The 22,287-nt window shown below is 34.4% G+C and overlaps 1 protein-coding gene across 1 annotated transcript in view; it reads left to right on the top strand.

The window, feature by feature from the left end:
- Nucleotides 1–22,287, top strand: part of STPG2 (sperm tail PG-rich repeat containing 2) — a 182,250-nt gene that overhangs the window by 91,279 nt on the left and 68,684 nt on the right. The window contains exons 12-13 of the mRNA XM_088529653.1: nt 16,629–16,744; nt 18,415–18,472. Coding sequence (XP_088385779.1) covers nt 16,629–16,744; nt 18,415–18,472 — 174 coding nt within the window. The remainder of the gene's footprint in view (nt 1–16,628; nt 16,745–18,414; nt 18,473–22,287) is intronic.

Here is a 22,287-nt window from a genome sequence, read left to right as displayed (position 1 = left end):
ATGCAGCCGAGGTGCTGGCAGATAAAAAAAAAAAAAGAAAGGGAGGCAATAATTCCAAAATATAGTCAGAGGGCAGTAAAAGTGACAAGAAAATGTGAAAACTAATTTTCCTTTTAAAAGCCATCTTCTGGATATTAAATTTTTATGTGACCTTCCTTTAGAAATAAACATTTTTACTTAGATTAGAATTAAATTGTTATCAAGACAAGCATTTGGGGATAAAAATGACACCATGTCTTAAACTTCTCATATTTAATTTCTAATTTTCACTCATGATTTAATAAACAAGAAGTTAATAGCTATAAGTTTATAGCTTCAGCACATGAAACAATTTCTTATGTTGGTAAAATAAATACATGAATAGTCTAAAAGTTCTTTCTGATGCTAAATGCATTTTTTTCTTGTATGTGTTTCTGGTGATTGAATTTCTGTGGATTTCTGTGGATGAGACATTTATTTTTGTTATACGTTATGTATATTTAAAATCTCCAAAAAACAAGACTGACATGGAAATTTGTGGTAGCTAGTTGTCTGTGGGAAAGAAAGGTGATCTAATAACAGAGGAGACTATCAAATAAGAAAATACTAATTTTCTGTATGATAATCATGTTAGGGTCAACATAAAGTAAATTTCAGGTTTCATCTCCAAGGCAATACTTTGCCACCTTTCTCAGTTTCTCAATTTCTTTAAATACTTAGACTCTCTTACTGATGTAAAAATAATGTCTTGGAAACCTATAGTAAGCCTGCTTTATGCCTTCTTGCTCTTTATCTATGCTTTATTTACAAATCAAATGTGTTGAGTCAACTGTGAGACTAAAGGAAGCAACCTGTATAAAATTCAGTAAGAACATGCGGTGCTTGAGCTCTTCAGAGTTTCCCAAGAGCTAAAATTCAAAGGAACTCAAAACTATTACTTTTTGTAGGCTTTCTGTACTTTTCTTTTTTAGATGTATATTTTTCATTTTCCTTCAGGTCACAATTTTCTCTGAAGCAAGAGCACTGCAGAGTTGTAAGAAGTATTTATTGTAGTCTTTGATCATGGTGATAAGGAAACCTTTTGGCTTCCTGGACTCATGCTAACTCTTTGAAAAGAGGAAAATATTTCTTATCAATAAGTACTTGGCTTTAAGTTCTTGAAGTATTATTTTTATCATGTTTATTCACTACTATGTAGCTGATTTTAATTGCAGTGGCTAAATATACCCGTTCTTACTCTCTAGACTTGCTCACATTCTGTCAGCTTGTATGCAAGGTCATTTGCATTTAGTTTCATATTTACTAAAGTTCTGGTAATGGTAAGGTTATTTCCCTTTCTCTTAATATTTTAAGATGTTCTGGATAGTTTTGGGTTTTATGGTGAGCAAATTTACATTTATCCTCATAATAATAATGCAATTTTTTTAAAAATTCCTTACTATTTCAGTAGTTTTCAGTGATTAAGATACTTTGAAGTTAGTGCTTTATAAATATGGACCTTATTTAGATTTGCAAATTCACTGGCAGTGTTAAGTTAGAAGCAGCAGCAGGGAAGAAGAGGTTTCAATTTTTATGCTAGGTACAAAAAAAATTAAAAACTTCACCGACTTTACCGATTCTTTTATTTATTTATTTATTTTTATTTCCACCTCTCTAGTGTCCAAAAATAAATCAATTTGAGGTAGTCTCACCAGTCCTTACTGTGCATGTGTGTATGTTCTCCCTATTCCTTTGTTTCCCTGGCTGCGTACTCTCAAAATGCCTCAACTGAGTACCTATACAGGCAGTTAATGCCTGGTATTGCTACTTTTTTGATTGCGATGTTACACTTCGTTTTAAGTCAATGAGCGTTTGAAACACTGCCTTGATAAACGGAAGTCTGTATTTGCATTTCTTTTATCTTAAGCCTTTTAAAATACATTAATAACTTTGTTAGGCAATGAAATTTCTTAGGTTATGAAAATTGCGTGGGTAACCTGAGCACAGGCTGCTTCATTTGGATGAGTGAGTGATAAACATGCTGAAGTTATGAAGGAAGAATCTGCAGGATTTAGTTTGGATTTGAGAGTCAGAAGGAAATGAGAACCAAAGAGCACATAAAGCTTATTTCTGTTGGGAACAGGTAATCTTGTCTGCTCTGCTGGAAAAGGCTCCAGGGAAAAGCTGCATTTACAAATGTTCTTCAGGAGGTTATTGATAAGCTTTTGATAAGAGTATTTCAAGAGAGAGATCAAACCAGTTTTCATCAGGTTAGATGTGGATTTTGAGTGTGCATTAAGGGATGGTGTTAACTGGAGCTAAAGTATACAGAGAGAGACAAGAAGGAAAACAAATTCAAGCAGGTTTGAGAAAAAGGAATAGTCTTTCCATATAAACTTCTAATGGAGAACTACCTGGAGGGGAGGAGAAAGGCTCTTAAACTTTGCATTTGAAATAGTGCTGATAATTTATCCAAAGTGAATGCCACAAGTATTTTAGAGGCAGTCCAGTGGGTCTCTGTGCTTTCCATGGATTTCTTCGAGTATTCTGTATTTCTCTCTACATTTTCAGTGTATTTTGTAACCATGTCTGGCGAAGTTTAAACCTACTGTCCTGGTGGTAGGTGAATGTCATGTTTTACACAGGATGCAGAGGGAAATGGGAGCACAGCATTGTCAAGCAGAGCTCTGCTTTGCTCCCTTTACCCCTGTTCCAGAATAGCTTTGGGTAGTCCTGGAGGAGTGTGAGATAAAACAGTCCAGAGAGTGTGGGAATTGCTGCAGGGATTGAACATCACTGCCGTATGCTGCGCAGCCTCTGTGACTTTTGGGTTACGACTAATGTGCGGAGTTGCTATGCTTAGAAAAAAATGCTTTATATCTGTTCTTGGTGCATCAACTCCTTTTGGCACTGATAATGTAGGAATGGGAGGCGTACAGACTGGGGTTTAAAATGTTGTATAACTTCATGTCAAATGTTATATAGCTATATGTTGTTTTTTGTACATAGGGTTACATAGCACTGCTGTTAGACTCAAGACTCATTTTCTGCATGAATTGGGGGTTAATGTACATAACTGCTGTTTGCGTCTGCATCTTTTCCGAGGATATTAAAACAGTATTTATGTAACTGACTTGGAAAGTTTAAGATGGCATTTAGCAGTCTTTTGAAAAAGTTTCTGGAAATCCTTTCTTGTTTGATTCATGGAAGCTGGAGGAACACAGCCTGTTTGCTAGACGAAAAAGCACTTTGCTACTCTTTCTTAAATATGCTTTATTTCACTGTTCAAAGAAAATATGCATGTTATGAAAGTACCAAAAATAGGGAAGGGGGGGTGGGTGTCTAAAAAAAAAAAAAAAAAAAAAAGTGGCTGTTGCAGGAATGTTTAATTTAACAGCTTTGTGTTGAGTGAGGAATTATTTTTAAGAAAAGGGAAGGCAAACAGTGGAAGGACTTCCTAAAACAGGAATAGTGCAAATTGCTTTTGAAAAGGGAATCAAACACTGAGGTAATACTGAAAAGTAAGAACTGTGATATGCATAAGGATCCATGCTGAAGATCTGACCCAGATAAGCTATTGATTTATTTATTTATGAACTAGATTTTCTAATTCTTTTCACATGTTATATTGCATACATCTACTTATTTGCCTATCTGAAGTGAAATTAACCTTTTGAGAAAGTTAATAGAAGCACTATGGCTTCATTCTTTAATACATTAACCTTTACATTTTATTTCTAAAATATGTTTTTAAAATCAACATATATGGTAACAAAACAGCCTGTCTCATAAAAAAAAAAAAACAAAAAAAACAAACAAAAAAACCCTCTATTGCAGTTGCTTAATTTGTGCTAACTTTGGTCTTATGGATTGTATAGGTATTTCTGTATTTACAGTATAAACATTTTGCATATACACAAAATAATAATGTGATCTATTTTAAGAATTACCTGTTTGTTGTTGTTGTTTTTCTTTAAAGTGATTTGAACTAGTTTATTGGTAGGAGATCCTTCTGCTCTAATAGCTGCCCTTGTACGTGCAACGCCCATGGTGTCCTGCAGCCTTACCCTGTAAGCCACCTCCTCCTGCACTTCTGATTTTCCACTGCAGTGAATGGCAACCAGAGACAAGGTAACTGTAAGGGCTCTACTGCTGAATGATGGGCAATAAATGCTTTGTGCAAGCAACATGCAGGAGTCCCCCTGATTGAAAGATGCCCTTAAGGGGCTTTTTTGCTTTCTCTAAAAGGTGAATAAATCAGCTGCGGCTTTCCATTCAGGGACGTTTGGGTGAAGCTGTGGAGCACTTCCTTAACCACAGAGGAAGTGACCTAGGTTGGTGCTAAGTACGTACAAGATAGAAGTCATTGTGTGCATTTGTAAAACCTTTATTTGTAAATTGGCAGCTAATTTTCAAAAAAGCTCGTTTGCTCAAGAGGAATTCAAAACATTTTTTTCACAAAAACCTTGTCAAGAACGGTTAATGAAAGAGGTATGAAAAAGCATTGTTGTTTTTACGGTATATAGGAAAAGATAATATACTGCTTTATTCAGCAATGTATAATTAATAGAGCTACATTAATTATTGCTTCATTAATAAGGTTTCATTTCAAGAGCAACATGGAAATGAGATTTAATGAGGAAATGATGGCAAACGATCAAAAATTGTTGGCGTCAGTAACAAGAGAAATGCTTGCAGTTCACCAACATGTTAAACTTCATACATGCTGGTGTCAAAGGTGAAATCAGAGAAAAGTAATTGTAGAATTGGAATCTAATGGGTTAGGATCCAAAGAGATTTGAGAAAAAGAGCAGCACTTTTTAAAGAAAAATTGTTGCATAAAGGATTGTGAAAATACAGCAGGTGATCAGGTGAAATTCATAAGATGTCTGAAGTGTTTGAGCAGTCTCTCTGTGAAAGTTCATGAAGTTCAGCCAGGCAGATCCTCAGGAAAAGGTGCAGACAGGAGCCTAAATCCATCTTCAGACAGGGCTAGGAATGAAAGGCACCCGCTGAAAGTGTTGCAGTCGCTATCAACGCATGCATCGGGTCAATGCTGTGGGTAGTGCCTGGCGAGGTCTCTGATTTTAGTGTGTTTCTGTAAAATATAGGAATTCATCATAAAATTACTTTGTAATTTAGAAAGATGATAGTCCATAGTATGAGTTCTGTGTGGTAATCACTTAGAAATTTTTTTTTAAACCATTCATTTTTGAACTCTTTATCTTATGTTAATCTGAGTAAACATAGTAAAAACAAGTAGATTTTGTAATTTCAGAGAGATATGAGTTTTCTGAAGTATGGTTTATACACATAAATACATTTTATACCTTTCCGTACACACTGAATATCTTATTTCTCTTTCTTGAAAAGAAAGTACTTTCCTACTTTCTCTCTCTCTCTCTTTTTTTTTTTTAGTTATATGAAAGCTGTTAGCATTAGGGATTTTTTTTTAAATGGTGTACTGTTTAAATTTTGTGCGTTCTGCATTTTTTGTTTCTATTAGCAATTGTGTGTGAATATGTGGTAGATTGACTCAGTTATCCACCCATTATGAATGTAAGAGAAGTTTTAGCTGTTGTTTTCACTCATATTAAGCAAAATTGTCTTTGATGATCTTAAAGTTTTTTTTTTTACTTTTTTTCTGAAATAGTTCCATTAAAATTGTATGATAAGATATTTTTCCCTAGGATAAAGAGATATCTTTTATTAATTATTCTGCTATTAAAATATTTAGAACTTAAAACCAAAGCAACCTTCCCAAAACCAAGCAAATAAGAACAAACTAAGGAAAAAATCTTCTAGTTGGAAGACATTGTTTCAAATCTAGGCTCAGATTTGAGAAGTCTTAACCTCAAAACCGATATGTCAGGACATTACTTAGCATTACTGCAGTAAAGAAGGTTTTTGAGAGAAGTTTTTGCAAACCTAGCAATCAGTGCAAAAGCGCAGTCTATTAATAGAAAAGAAGGTGTTTCATCACAAAATTCTGAAATTGAGGATGCTGGTAACCATCTCTCTTTGCCTTACCAAGTGTTTTTTCACTTTTTTAAGAGGATTTTTTTTTTTTTTTTTCTGAATGTAGTTCTCATGTGCAGAATGACCCTGTATCGGACGGGGAAAAAAACCCCAAACAATAAAACTGCATTGTGTCTTTAGTTATTCATTAAGAAGAACACAGAGATTCATTTTGATTTTACTGTATTCCATAAGAATATTTGAGATGGAGGGAGAGCAGTTGAATGTGCCTAAGGTGACATTTGTTTTTCCCCAGTCTCCAGTAAGACATCGCAAAAGCACTAGGAATCACTTTTCTGTTTGTGACCATGTTCAGACAGGTTTGGACAATCCTGATGGTGATTTCCCATCTGTATGGAAGGCCAGGGGATTGCAGCATTCCTGGCAACATTTTTTCCTCTTAACTCATCCTCTTTGCATTGTCTCCTGCTCTGTCTCCAGTCCTAAAATCCAAATGCAAGCAATTGCTTTGGATTTAATTATCCATCAAACAGACTCAGTGAAAAGGTAACTGTTGGTCATGGAGGGAGAGAATGGGAGAAAGAAGTAAAAGTTATGGTGGTTAACTAGGGAGAAAAGAGAGAGAACTTGACAAAGTTAATGCAGAATAGGAAAGTAAAGTTGCACCAGTACTTCTGTTGAGACTATGATGTCTGGTATCCAATATAGTTATTGCTATTAGTTTCTAGGCTCATCTTTGGCAGGAAGTCGTAAAGCTCCCCTGAGGATTAGGACTGAGTGTTTAAAGTAGTAATTGGTCTATGAAAATATTCTCCCATATGTTACTGAGTGATTTTATTATTATTGATTGTCTGAGTTCATTCTGATATGTGGTATTTTGTTTTTTTTGCTTAGTTATAGGAGAACATTTGGTGCAGTGGGTTAAGAGTGTTTCATTTCAGGAATTGCAAGAGGAAAAATCTGGAATTTCGGTTCTGGATTTTCTACTGCGGAATTTTCTACTCCCTGTTTAAGGAAGTATTTATCCTGATTCTAAGAAATCACAGATCCGTTTAGTGCTTTCTATAAGCTGCGCTCCATAATGAACACTTGGATGTGTGATTGTGACGTCTTTCTGGTCTTTCTGCCAGTCATAATTGTTAAAGCATTTCTTGTATGTCTTTGTACGGTAGTATGTGACTAACAAGGCTGTATAACTTACGTTTTTTTTTGTGTGTGTGTGTCTCACATTTTTACATCTTAAAACTTGCACAGATTTCTTTGAGGGAGAGAGTCTGGTTCTGTACTTTGTTTAGCACATCACTGTTGATATACTAATGTAATGGTACATCTACTATGGGAAGTCCAATCTCTTTTTGTGATTATCTTTTATGGTGGTTGTTGCAGTGAGAAGTTCTATCAAAACTCACTTAACAGTTGGGCAGAAAAATTCTTTTGATGACTGAGTCAATGAAAAAAAGTCTTTTCTGTTACCATACATCAGTATGTTGTTTAGTTCTTTCTTGGGGTAAAGATTTGGCAGTTTGCAGAGGAAGAATACTTTTGGGGAGTGGTTGTTTGGTTAAACTGATTCTTGGAAAATTTAGTAATGCCCCCAGTAGAGTAGGTAAGGAAAAGTCTTTTTATCTCTTTCTTTTGACCAGTTAGTAAAACCAGAGATACTAGAGGAAAATGATACCAGTGAGTCTAATAAAGATTGCCCTTATCTATAAATCTCCTAACTAAAATCAACAAAACGTGGCTGTATTTTTCTGATTCTTCTTGTCTCTGAGGATTCAAATGATATGGTTTGGGATATTGATTAACCATCACTTCTGTCCATTTAAGACATTAATTGTTAACACAGTGACTTTTTTTTTCCTCCAATTTGACTGAGAGTTATTCATATGCTATTTAAATAGTATGTCCTGTTATATCAGCATCAATTTCCAGCTTGTTTTAGTCTAAGTGAGTATAAAATTGGTTATGGTGAGTCTATTAAATCCAGGGTGAATATATATTTTATATACTCTGCTTCAGAGATGAGGTATATAAATACCTCATACTAGTATATTATTTTGACATCATAAAAATCTAGTAAAATAGCACTCATACACATATTTGTGCATGCATGTTTATCATGTGTTTTGCATTCCATATCTTCATTTTTACCTAGGTGTAAAAGATTGTGAAGGATACTTTTTGCTCAAATAGTCAAATGAAACTTTTAATGAATCCACTAAGATCAGTGCATCAATGCATTTTGGTCATCCAGTGATTTTTTTTTTCTTTGATAAAATCTGAAATAGTCATTTTTTTTAATATATATTGTTTTTTAGCATGTGTAAAGATGTGTCAAAATCCTAGTTTTTGAAAAATACATCTTTCTGGTAGTTTTATGAACGCTATTGTTGGCTGAGTTTAACAGCAATGATTTAAATAGTTCTGCCCTTTCTAATGGTGTCACTGTTACCAAAAGGTTTTAAGGGAATCCAGGATACTTTGATTAATGAAAAGGTCAAAGAAAAGGTGTGTTCAGGGGAAAATTTTAATTTTTTTTTATATATATCACTTGAATGGAAATTAACACATTTTTTAGAGATCGACTTGAGTGGTATGAAGCTAAATATGCTGTAATTGCTTTTTACTGGTGTGATTTTGATTTATTATACCCATTAAGGACACTTTTTTCTTTTCTTTTTTTTTTTCCACCTTATTTCTATGCCACGTATACTGGAAACAGAGGTAGTAATAGTTCACAGTTTGACTGAAAGTAGTATTGGCAAAAGCCCCATTTTAAGTTATCACTATGAATTCATAAATTATGTCATCTGATACTGAAACCATGTTTCTTAAAGCTCTTTTAACATCCAGTAGCTACTGACTTGCCTGTCCTTTGCTAAAGCTAAGCTGTAGTTAGGATAAGGTTGCAGCTGGAATTACTAATTCAGCAAGTTCAGGAAGAAGCTCATTGAAATGTAATAAATCTCTTTAAAAAGCCTGTTTTATTTAGGAAGTAAGGGCCACCTTTTAAAGAGTGAAGCCACTATTTAAAGTAGAGGGGGAATTTTCTGTTTTTGCTGGATGAAGTTCCCTATATTGTCAACTTTTTTTTTTTTTTTTTTTTTTTTTTTTTTAAGATGTATTCAGAGAATGGGCTTCAAGGTAGTGCTGAAAATCAGCATAAACTGTATATTAAGAGATGTTTTATCTCTTTGAAGAGGCATAGTGGAATGTCAGACCTTAAATTCTTATCTCCCCATAACTAGGGTTTTCATTAGATCATCTCCTGGGAAGGAAAATTAGCATGTGCCTAAAGGAAAAAGAAGAGTTGGTATTTAGCATCTTGACATGTGGACTAGCTGTCAGACATTTAAGGCTCTACATGTGAGCTGTGGAATAAAGTTTTTTTTTTAATAGTTATTTAACAGATTTTATTTCAGTGAAACAGATTTTAAGTTATTGGATGTATTGGCAGGAAGGTTGTTACGCTACTGAGCAGCAAGCCACAAGATTCAAGTTAGGATTTTCAGTCATGAAAAGATGTTCTATTCTCAAAGGATAAATTAACTATCTAAGTCTCTTTTTCCTTTAAGGTCATAATTTAGCAAAGAATGGGAATAATCTAAATAGTTAATAAGAAAATGAGAAAAAAATTAAATTCCAACATGAAATAGCTTTATAAGAAAACTGTAGACTTACAAGTATGATGCTGTTCCTATGGAAGGATAAATGAATTTGATACAACAAAGTGGGTTGGGAAATACCACAGTACTGGTTCTCATCTAAGCGCAGTACTTGCCAATTCCCTTCTGGGCTTGAACAGATATTACATTTGTGAGGGCTCTTGTCAACTGTTGTATTTCAAAATAGATTTCATTACAGGTTCCTAGTGATAATTTCTTTCTTCCTTTGTGCGTATGTCGCTTCTTATAGTAATAATGGGGAGCATATTTGCATATAAAGAGACGTCAGTATTTGCTAGAGCAGAGACCTTGTTATGTTTCTTTTTTTTTTTTTTTTATTTCGTTTTAGTCATAGACATGGTTAAATAAGGTAGAATATTGCGGTGATCACCAGGCATGCGTTGTAATAGTTTTCTTGGTCCGAACACTTTAGGATACATGAACTGTCTAGGACAATTTTATGACCACTTCAGAGCTTAGACATTTGTTTACAATAAAAAAGGCATAAAACAACTTTTAAACAGTGTTTATTTCCCTCTTTCAGAAATACTTACTGACAGCTAAAAATTGGTGTGTGTTTTGGTCACCCATTCTTAGCATTTTAGTGCATTTCCTTCCATTTCTAATTTAGTAATATGTTAATGTTTTTATAATGCATACTTCATACTGCAAATAAATATAGTCTCTAACCATCTTAAATTAGACATACACCTAATAGAAACTCCTAATGATCATTCTGATACACAGCAAAATAAATGATGTAAATTTGATTTGTGTTCCATTAAGGATAGCTAAAACCAGAAGTCACTCTAAAACTAATTTCTGCTGACTATTAATAATGGTTAAAAGACATTTGGTGCTCATAATCTAATCTAATCCAAAACGTTCACAAAATATAAAAGGATGCATTCCAATTAGTACACTAATCCGTGATGGAGATCTGAAGGTTTAAAGGAAGCAGCCATGCTGTGGTCTTATCACAGACCTATATGTAAAAGTTTTAACGCAGACTTATAGTGTTTATGCCACTGATTATTCAGTATCTGCCTCTGCAAATACTCTGCCTCCAAACCAAGTTGTAGCTGCACCGTTTATTAGAGGATTCAGGAGAAGGGGAACTTGAGTGCCACAGCATCAATATTTTTCTTGTGCAGGGCAGGCAAACACTTCAGTACTATCTATGCTGCTAATTTAAAGAAAAGTGTGTGCATGTGTATCCACTCATCCTCATGCAGGTGCATGCATGTATGTGATTTAACAGCAAATGTGTTTTGGTGGGTAGTTGTAAGGTTTGTGTGTCTGAGGTTCTTTTTACCAGCAGAGGTCACTCACAGAAAAGAGAACAATTGCTTCATCTTTTAGGAAAGACACAAACATCAGGATGTGCTGTGAAACCTGCACTGAAAATCATGTGTTGTCGAAAGCGTGCAAACAACCTGTATTTGCATTTCCTTTCCTTTGTACTTTTTTGGCTGCTGTGTGATTTGCATGGATGCAAACAACAAAGTAGTCAAATAAATTTTGGGCTTTAAGAGTCCTTATATTTTACTCTGTTTTTTAAACCAGCAGAAAAAATATATACTATTTATTTCACGTATTGCTTTAGCAAAAAGAGGTAGCTTTCTATGGGGTCACTTAGCTTCTTGGAAGTTTTATCCATTGCTGTCAGTTATTATTAATCTTTGAAAGCTCAGTAAAGAGTAATGATTACCATGGATTTATGATATAGTGCACTTTTCTCCTCCATATAAAGATTTCATAAGTAGCATTCTCAACAGATCTTTTCATTATATATACTTCATAATATCTAGTACTTTAAATGTATGCTTAAAATAGATTTTGTTCCTGGTATCACTACTGATAAATAGATGAGTAACACCGGTTCACTTTAAGCTTTTGGAAGAAATCATAAAATAGAAATAGACTGCTTTCTTGTCCTTGTCTTCGTCCTATTGACATGGTTGCTTGGACTTTTTGGTCACAGTCTTCAAGATTGCTGAAGCTGCAGGCAGTTGTTATTAAAAAAACAAAACAAACCCCTAAGAACTGCCCAAGTAGATATTAGTACTGATCTGTGTCTAGTAAATGTTTCTGATATTCAAAGACACAGAAGTGGTGTGATGTCAGTGGTGGTTCAAAAACTATAGCGAAAGTTAAAGGATAAGATCTGAGGAGTTCTGAGGAGATTATGGGCTTAGGTATGCATTCATACATAGGTGATATTGTAATTACTATTAATCTTGCATCCTTTGCCTTTTAAGTCCTTATTACTAATATTTTTTTTCCAGTCTTAGTTTAGGGCGTACTCATTGTATGACTACAATTATTTTCATTATATGTGAACATAATCTTTATAGTCTTTAACAGTTTAATGGTGAATGCATTTTTGGGCAGTTAAGTTGTTGCCCAGATACTGTATTAAGTGGTACCTGGCTAAGCTGTAAACTACAGGAAGTAAGGATTCTGTAATGGAAATGCTGGTTTTGTACTGGCTATAGAGGTACAAATGCAACTTTCTAATTGTAATGTGTTAGAGAGCTTTTTTTATTGAGGAACAAGGTGCATTAACAATAGCCTTCAGCTGTAAAAAAAAAAAAAAAAAAAAAAAAAAAAAAAAAAAAAAGGTCTTTAAGAACATACCATTTTATGCTACCTCTGGAGGATAATAAATTACTGAGCTTTTTGGATTGCTTGTTTTCACTTGGGGTTGGTGTACAGTGGCACCAAAGCAGACATCATGAAACAGCACATACAAAAAAAATGTGTCTTAAGCTGAAAAGTCAACAGGTTTTCTTTTACTTCCATCTTACAGCTTATTTTATAAACACGTAAAAAGAATACTATTAACCTAAATGTTTTACTTACCCAGCATTTATAGCATACTATGCTGGAAACTAGCCTATTAACTTGTTGTTATTTTTACTTGTAAAAACAATAGCACTAATAAGTTCTCAGGCAGTCTTTGTCTATTGAGAAAGATCCTCTCCGCCTTTCTGCATAACATACAGCAAAAGACCATTTTTTACAACCAGAAGATAGATATCTGTATGGTAAATTACTTCAATTTTCTTAAATCTGTTTTTGTTATCTACCATATAAGAGTAGATTTTTTTTCTCCAAAGCATTTGTTGTTGCTGAACTAATATTTATGATTCAGAAACATGTAAATAATCTGTATGCAAAGTGCAGAATTTTGTGTTGTTACATGCAGCTGAGTCCATTTAGAAGCTCTTTTGGATGTAAGTTGTAGTAGATGTTGACAGTTTTCTTGAATAAGGGGAATGTGGCTATAGAGTTTATTCTTTTGTCTTAGAAAGTCATAGGCCGAATAAAATAATCTTTAAACGTCCAGACTCGTCGTCCTTTAGCCTAGCAATTGAAGAATTGAATGAGTTAGGTCAACTGTGTACACTCTTACTCATTTGAGAAGTAGTGATATGGAATATATACTCTCATATATATAATATACTCATTTGAGAAGTGGTAATATGCTACTGTTAATGGCTCTGGAAGAAGCATCGTCTGGAAACATAAATCCTAATCGTTTGATTTTCAACTCCAAATTGAGCTTGATGTCTGATAAGTTTTTTTGTTGTTGTTCTTAACTGTTCCTCAAACAATTCAGTTCATTATTGACTTAATGAAGTTCTTTGAACAAATTATCTACCTAGTTGAAGAGATTAATGTAGCCCCAACTGCATCCTCACAGAAGGCTTCAGACTTAAGTAGATTTAAAATCTGTGTGCTTTATTTTCCTGTATGACAATAAGGAGAGATTTTTTTTTGGCTTAGATTTTAGCATTGTCTCATACTTACCTTATGAGAAACCTGCCAGATGTTTCAAGTAATGCTTCTGTTGTTAATAGCTCTGAAATTATTAATGTAATTGGCTCACTGTAAGCAAAGAAATAAATCAGATTGCATAGGTTCAGTGAAGCTTAGTATAATCTTTTCTGGATCCATCCCTATGCAGTGTTACTTGGAGTATTTCTTCCTGATTTATTGTAACATCGTTTTATTAGTCATGGGTCTGTTATTCTGTATGTTTTTTGTCTGCCTTCCACCTTGCTGACTGAAGTACTGGAAGAATACTAAACCTGCTTCTGGGAAAATATTCTCTCTTTTATGTATTCAGATTTCAGATGGGAAAATATTGTCTCCTTTATGTATTCAATTTTCCTTTCTTTTCAGAGTTCAGTTAAAGGGGAGATCATAATACATGAGAAATTTTACTTTTTAAAGAGCCAGTATGAAATTACACTTTCTGCTTTATTATATGTCCTCCAATATACTTTTTTACACCTCGGCATTCATTCACAAGGTGTGTTTTTTTTTTTTTTTTTTTTTTTTTGAATGCGTCCAAAATGCAAAAACAGCTGCTACCAATAATGTAGAGAAACAAGTGAATAACCTACAGATGACAAATTCTTGCCTCATTGCAAAGACAAATTCATGCCTCTGATCTAGTTTGGGTTTAAAACCTCTTATTTGCAAAAGCAATCATTTTTCAGCCCTCTTCTAATGCAGCAGAATGCTTGGACTGAGAAGGCAGCAGCACAGATTTTCATTTAAATTACCCGTTCCTCATATTCTCTGCTATTTTTGCCCTGTAGCATTGGTTGACATTTCATAGAGAGTGAGCTACCATAGGGCTGGAAAATACGTAATTATAAGAATCACCTGCTCTTCATTTTTTCCCATTATATACCAATTGGGATTGAGACATACTTTTCAGAGGTATTTGATTTGTAATGAGAAGTTTTTATTCTTCACTGACCTATGATTAAATTCTGCCATTTAATAAATAAATGGAAGATACCTTCTGTGTAATTCAGCTCGGAAGTTATGCTTGAGAGGCTGTGTAAGTCTTTGCCCTGTACCATATGAGCAGCAGCATATGTAATTGAGAATATGTTCTTAGATAGAAACAGCTTAGTTCAGAAACCTTTGTGATGCTTAATGTTTTAAGGCAAGTATAAGGTAGATGCCTACCTTATAAGACATAAGTGGCTTCAAGGAGCTTGTCAAATGATGCCTTTTTGTCCCACACAGTACTGCAAAGATGTTTTAAAATATAGTAGTTAAATCTGGAAAATAATTGATTATAGTTATGTTACAGCATTAAAACCTAGTTATAAGATTTGAGAGTTACTATTTTTTAAAATAAATAACATCATGGCAAATGCAAAGAGCAGATAACGGCTCTGAAGCATCAAAATACAGACAAATTGGTTTCAAAACTGTTCTCTACAAAATGTTTATTCATGTTGTAGGAACTTGAGTAGGTCTTGGTAGTAAGATGGTACATATTTGCCTTTCCATTCAGATTAAGCAGACACCCAGTTTGTAGATAAAGGAACTTCTGATCCTGTTCAAATAGGCTTTTCATTGTTCGAATGAACCCGGCATCTAGTCATTTCCTGCACACCAGCTAAGAAATAGACTTGCTTATTATTTTTATCACAGCAGTGTCTGGGCACCCTGATCCAGCGGTCTGTTTTGCTGCTTGCTGTACAAATACACGAGGCAAGATCACTGCGATCACAAATGTTACACATCTGGACTTGAACAGAGATCAGAGAGGAGCAGAGAACATGCATCCATAGTGAAATTACCGGTCTCATACTGGCAAAGAAAAAATTAGAAATGGGTGATTTCGTCCTTAGTGATCCATACATAATGTTCTTCTGTTTTTATGGTTAAAATTAATTTAATCATAAAGCTCCTGTCTTCTATTAACTATCAGATTGCTGTAAGAAAAACCATCCGTTCTATGGTAAAGACAGAAACAATCCTTTGAAAATGTAATGTGAAGTTTTTATCACATATGTTAGTAACATAGTACTTGATGGAGTGGGGAGGAGGAAGCACATGACAACAGCGAATATTTCTCAGAAACTGGAACAAAGCATATGCTGAACTAAATATGAAAAGAAATAGTTCCTGCAAAAGTGGCTACTATTCAGCTACTAGATGTACAGATGCAATTATATATTTTGATAACTCATGTTTAGAAATGAATGTTATCACTCTTATCCATATGATTAAATAAATCTTTGTTTAGAAACCTTTTAAAGATCAGTTTGGCATTTCCCCCTCTTTTCCTTTTTCTTCAGGTTTTACCAAGGACATAATGATGTCAAGTGCGTGTGCTTTAGAACGTGCATGCACTTTAGGAGTTCAATTTAGAATGAACTCCTAACTCTCATATCCTCCCTTGATAATCTCAGGGAAATGTTTCAGAAAGAAATAATTTTTAGATCAGTCTGTATTTAATTAAATAAAATCCATGCAGACCTATTATTGAGTGCTTATGATGCTCAGCATGTGAGTAAGCACATGAAGATTTTTATCTTTCTACACTGGAAATTAAAAATTAAAAAACCCACAAAATTTAGAATTAAAAAAACCCCAAAACCAAAACAAAACCAAACAACCCCCCCCCCCCCCCACACACACACATAAGGATACATTTGGAGAAAGTGAGAGAGATGTTTAACTTAAGTTTACTGTTTTAAAATGTTTGTGAAAGCAAATTATAGCCCTAATAAAACCAATCAATTCTGCAAGCTTGTCCTTCCTGATAGTCTGTCTAGATATCATGTGGTTCCCTACTGTCATCAGTAAAATCTACTGTCATTTTTTACTTTCTTTAGTAGGTAATATGTTTTCCTGAAAGATGAAAGACCTTATAGAATGGAGTAATATAGTTCAATTGATAATTAATCTAAAACAAAGTTAAGGCAATTTGTCAGGATGCTGTGAATAAGTTTACACAACTTGACTTACGATAGCTTTTTTTTTTTTTTTTTTCCTCCCCAGAAGATTTAAATCAGTGATCTTTTGTTGATACTACTACAAGTGTTAATTTTGGAAGGTCAGATGTGCTATCAGAGTATTTTTTTTTTTCTATAAGATAATAAGATGTGTATCTATATACCAAATTACATGAAGTTAGTAGTGTTTCAGGCCTGACAAAAGTTGTAGTTTTAATAACTTCAGCACCTGCCCTTTCTTATTTTGTAGGTCCTGGAACATACAATCCTGTGATGAGTTCAACTTCCCACATTTCTGCATATATTTCCAAGCTGGAGCGCTTTAAGGAACCGAAAGAGAACACTCCTGGCCCTGGAGCATATCAGGTTTGTCAGTATAGCAATTATTGTTTGGGGGCTGACTCGGTCTGAATACAGCTCAACTGATGACCATGTACTTCACGTTTTCCTGATGCCAGAGCAAGCTAACATCATTTTGGGGCCTAATAAATATGTAGATATAATAATAACATACCAAGCAATTAATCATAAGTAATTTTTAAATTATTTCTCCTAAAATAAATAAATAAATAAAATGATATTATGGTCCATTGAAATCTTGGTCCTCAGTGACCTTGGCTTTGAGAGCATGATAGCTGCAGTTTCATTTGAGTATCAGATTTTTGAGCAGTTCCGAAAGGACTTTTAAAATACACGAATCCAGAAAATGCAAAACATGCTAAGTTGCTGGTTCATGTTACAGTAATAAATTTTAGGAGTTTTTATTCATTTTAATTTAGACTTATTATTAGAGCAAAAATATCAGAGAGAGCATCTGCAAATTAATTTTAAGGTTAATCAAATATGTCAAGTAGAGAAGCATTTGTTTCATATTAAATGCTGCTTCTTTTTAACCTGTCAGTATGAGAATAATGCTGTCAATCCTTCTGGCTTGCTCCAATGCTTATCCTAATTTTGTTTAATTTCTTGAATATGGATCAAATGTGACCTTTAGTAGAGGCAACATTAATGTCTTCTCTGTGATCTAATGTTGCTAATACAGTAAAATGGAGATTTTGACAGACATATACGGAATCCAATTTGTTTTACTGCGTGTGTTCCAGTAATACTGCAGTATAAAATGTACAGGTACATTTATTTAGCTTGTAAGTATTACTGATATGTATGAAATGTTGTAGGCAAACAGATTAGGAATACATCTTTTATTTTTTTTCTCTAACCTTGATGACTAAGGCAATATGGGCTGATTTTCACATGTGAGAAATAAACTAATATTAGGTGAGTGTTCAGAATGAATTGAAATGATGTTTACAGTGACCTTTCAAGAGGTAAGTTGTTTCTCTAGAAAATTTTATGGAGATACGTATAGATCTAATAACAAAACTGTAAGAACTGTTCTATCCATTTTGTTTAAGAACAGTGCCATAGTCTCATGCAATATAATGTGAAATGAGCAACACATTTTGGAATGAGCTGATATAAATTCAGCTGAAATTCCACCTCAGTCTTGAAATATGTATATTTTTACTTCCTCTATCCTCTATCAGCATAGAATAAGATTAATTCTAGATAATGCAAGGATTTTCAAAAGTTCAGAAATCATTTCTATCTCATGTCATAGTAGTAGTATCTAATATGTTGGCTTTCTATTTGTATATCCTTGTCAAGTATAATGATAGTGGCCACTTATTAGAAAACTGTCTTTTTTGTACAGTTTATAGTTTATGTTTGTACTTTTTTTTGGTGCAATTTATTTGTTATACTACAATTTATTTGTTATACAACCTTTATAGGTAAGATGATAGCATAGTATCCACAGGCTTGTTTTTGTATAATTGTGTAGTCGTTTTCCCTTTAGGCCTTCATTTTCCCTTCCCTGGTGTCAACCAGTTGATATTTTATTCTTTTTTTCTTTCTTTTTTTTTCTTTCTTTTTTTTTAACAGTTGCTTTCAGTTCAGTTAAACTACAAATTTCAGTATATTTGGTAGTAGGTTGTTTGGAAAAAAATTTTTCAGAAATTTTTTTCTGTTGGCAGTGCAAGGCTTTGACAAGTTTGCAAGACCTCGGGAACCTCACTGTTACACAAGGAAAAGGTACAAATGAAGAATCTGTCAAGTCATATAATGTGTATGCATGTTCGAAGCTGATACTTGCAAAGGAAAAAGGAGAAAGATAAACCCTTAAGAAATGATTGATATTCAGTAGGGTGGTAATGAACTTAACCTTCTTGTCATGCAAATACTGAATATGAAAATTAAATGTTTGCATTAATCTAGCTTCTCTCAAAATGAAGATTGTCTAGAAAAATGATTGAGCAACGCATTCATCCTTACAAGATGATAGAGATACGGTTGGTCAGAAATGTTGCTTCAAGTTATAGCAAAAAATGTCATCTTAAGTTAGGAGATCGTGCAGTAACTGAAAAGTTAACTTTCCTATATACCCTGTGATTTGAAGAGATGGCTTATAGAGATTAAGTAATTAAGCAAGAAGATTTTGCACTTTTTTGAGAGGGTAAGTTAATGTAGTATTCATTTACATTATTATGTTCAAATTCCTAACCATGTTTTTGTCTATATATCCTTATGTTCAAATTCTCGGTCATTGACTCCATTATATGTATTTTTTTGTTATCTGTGGCCGATTGATTTCTGAAGGGGAAATTGGGCAACAGAATATGAAGGCAGTGGTGTTAGATTTCTGTGCTTAAGAGAAGTCATGTGTGAGCAAATAACTGAAAGGACCCGACTGCCATTTGTAATGAAACAAGAACACACTGTCAGTAGCTGGGTGAACATGCAGCTCTATAGATGAGGGAGGTTTTACCTTTTAAAGGAAATCAAGTGATGCTGAACTGGCTGTGCTTCTGGGCATCCCCTCACGTTCTGGTGTGCATCAGGGTTTGCGCTGTGCTTTATACACACAGCAATATTGTGCGCTATTCACATAGCCTCTATGTGTTGTTCGATGCAGGATTTTGTCCCTTCTCCATTGCTGTGCACTGCTGCTTAAAGAGGCAACTCATTCGTGTGAAGTCACCTTCATATCAGTAGAGAATCACGTAACCAGAGAAGCATGAGGCAGCTGAAAGATGAAGCAGTCTGCTCCCTGTGAAGCCAGCAATCTTTTCAGAAAGTTTTAATTGATATCTGTGTTTAGTGTGTGTTTTCCCCTCCCCGGTATGTGCTTAAGTGCAGCAGTATGTGACAGTGCACGTATGATTAGGAGGAGAGATTATTTTGTTTTTAAATACAAATGCTAGTTAGAACTTGGGTTAGCCCTTTAAAAAATATGTTCTGCTCCTAGCAGATGGTCCTTGCTGGGGGAGTGTCCTATTTAGATCATTACTATGTAAAGCTCCTTTTTAGGTTAATCAAGGAGGTTTTTGTACTCAGAATAAACTTGACAGTGCTTGAGGGCCTAGCTGTACAGCGGTCCTTAAGTGCGTTGGATAGGCAATGGTTCAGTGCATATAGGTGTGCTGGTGTGCCGGTTCTTGCTCTGTTGCAGTAAGTTGTCAGGTTTCATGTTGGCTTTCTATGAAAATGGAAGTAGAATGTGTGCTCTGATGAGTCAGTCTGATAGAGAAATGACTGTTAATCCTGTGATGGAAACTGATAGGCATCAAGGCATCTAGTCCAAACTGTAAAAGTTTCATCAGAATAATGCAGGTACAAAATGGCTTGGTTGCACAGTTATATAAATGTGGCTTATGAAATACTGTCATGGGGAAACCACCATGGTGCATGTAGCTTGGCAAAATCGTTTTTAAAAGAAAAGCAGTCAAGCTGAGTCCAAGAAGGATTAGTTTAGGATCACTTGTGAATACAAAGACTTAATTATGGGAATGGGATGGTGGGGCTATGTGAAAGGGGATGCTAGTATATTGACTGGTGATGCTGATGGTGGCTAGCAAGTTGTTGTTGATGGCTGCTTTGTTTGTTGATCAGACCATTAAAAGATTTGGATTCCTGTTTTTTTTTTTTTTTTTTTTTTTTTTTTTGGAGGGGGGTGGGAGCTGTTTTTTTAGTGTATGTTCACCAACCACTGGGCTAGAAAGTCATGCTTCCAAGTGTACTCCTCTGCTTTCCTGGCTTGTTGTCTGGCTCTATAAGTCCTGTCATTGTCCATGTATTCACATTCTTAGTTTCTTGCTCGGCGTTGTACAGGTGGCAGGAACAGGACAGACTGACATCCTCAAGAGTCAATGAGAGAGCTCAAATAGGTGGCATTTGAGAAGGGACTGGTATAACTGGCTAAGAGAGCGTTACAGTTTACTAAGGAGACTAACAGTTTTTTTGTTTAAGTGATTCAATATAATAAGCTCCTAGGGGATGAATTATGGGCTGAATGACTGTTTTCAGTGCTGAGTGGGGTGATCCATTCAATATCTTTTATCATGCTCGATTCTTGGCAGAATAAGCTTTTTGTGTGTTCCAAGGCTTTCCTAGTCCATAATGAATAAATGCTATTTTTCGGCACTTTGGAAGTTTTTTTTGCTAATAGAGAAGACACACTAAAATATATATTTTTAAAAATTTCCTTTATGACAAGGAATACTGCATGTAGCCATAGAATTTATCAAGCAGCTTTTGAACTGAAATTAATAGTGCAACACTTTTGGCTTCAACAGGACTATGTTGTTTTATGTTAGCTAGATTTCTGATATTACGCTTCTGTTTTAAACTTTCCTGAGCATAACTAAATGTTTGTCCTGACATTATTTTTCTGTCTAAATGATCTGTCCCTTGTCATGTCAAAAAATTATGAAAAGTGTTTGCAGAATACACACAGATTCTTTGACACATTTGATAGCTATTTTTAAACATTTTTGAGTCTCACAATAATGGCAGTAATATGTTCATCTTAATTACCACTCTACTTGCGTTCATCAAAGTCTTCTGATTGACTTTTGTGTTGATTTTCTCTTGTGTTGATACCTCTCCAACTTGGAGAGGTAATGGTTTGTAATGGTGTAAAGCAAAAGCAGTAGCCTTGTATTTTCTGCTCATCATTTGTTCCAGACAGTACAGACAGATAATAAGGCAATAGCTGCAGTAATTGCAAAGCTAATTTGAATTATCCCTAGCATATAGTAAGAGAATGAAACTGTTTGGACTATTATGGAGTTGTGAACTGTTACTTAATATTTATTAATTTAAGTATTAAAAAATTAAAATTTAAAATTAAGTATTACTACTTAATATACTAGAGGTAATGGCCACAAACTGAAGCACCAAAAGTTCCACAGGAACTTAAGGAAAAATTTTTTAACAGTGAGGGTGCCAGAGCACTGGAACAGGCTGCCCAGAGAGGTTGTGGAGTCTCCCTTCTCTGGAGATCTTCAAAACCCGCTTGGACGCAGTCCTGTGCCACGTGCTCTAGGTGACCCTGTGTGTGCAGGGGGGTTGGACTAGATGATCTCTAGAGGTCCCTTCCAACCTTAAGCATTCTATGATTCTGTGATTTAATTTTAAGTGAAAGAACTTCTTGCCAAAAACTCTGTGCAAGAATTTAGTATATTCTGAAAGCTTAATTGGTCTTTTAATTCTTTTGAGATAACTGTTGGAAGAGAAAGCTTTGGAAAGAGAATAACTTCAGGCAAAACAGTTCTGAGATCATCTGATTGGAGAAAAAAAAGGCAGGGAAAGCCTCTCTCTCTCTCTCTCTCTATATATATATATATATATATAAAAAAATATGTACAGAGTTATATTAAGAGAGAGAGAGAGAGAATGTGTGTGTGTTTGTGTATTGTATTGTTTAACTCTTGCCTAAATAGAACTTAATAAATTTAAACATGGGCATGCAAATGCTCTTCCTTTCAGAAGTGATACATAAACTTATTAATTAAGACAAGATACATTTATACTTGTATTTTTCATTACTTGTGAATATTGTGGATGTG

The sequence above is a fragment of the Tinamus guttatus genome, unplaced genomic scaffold (genome assembly GCF_059628265.1).
Source record: "Tinamus guttatus ecotype Peru unplaced genomic scaffold, ASM5962826v1 Tinamus_guttatus_pri_ptg000028l, whole genome shotgun sequence".
Taxonomy (NCBI): domain Eukaryota; kingdom Metazoa; phylum Chordata; class Aves; order Tinamiformes; family Tinamidae; genus Tinamus; species Tinamus guttatus.
This window is presented reverse-complemented; position numbering and strand designations above follow the sequence as displayed.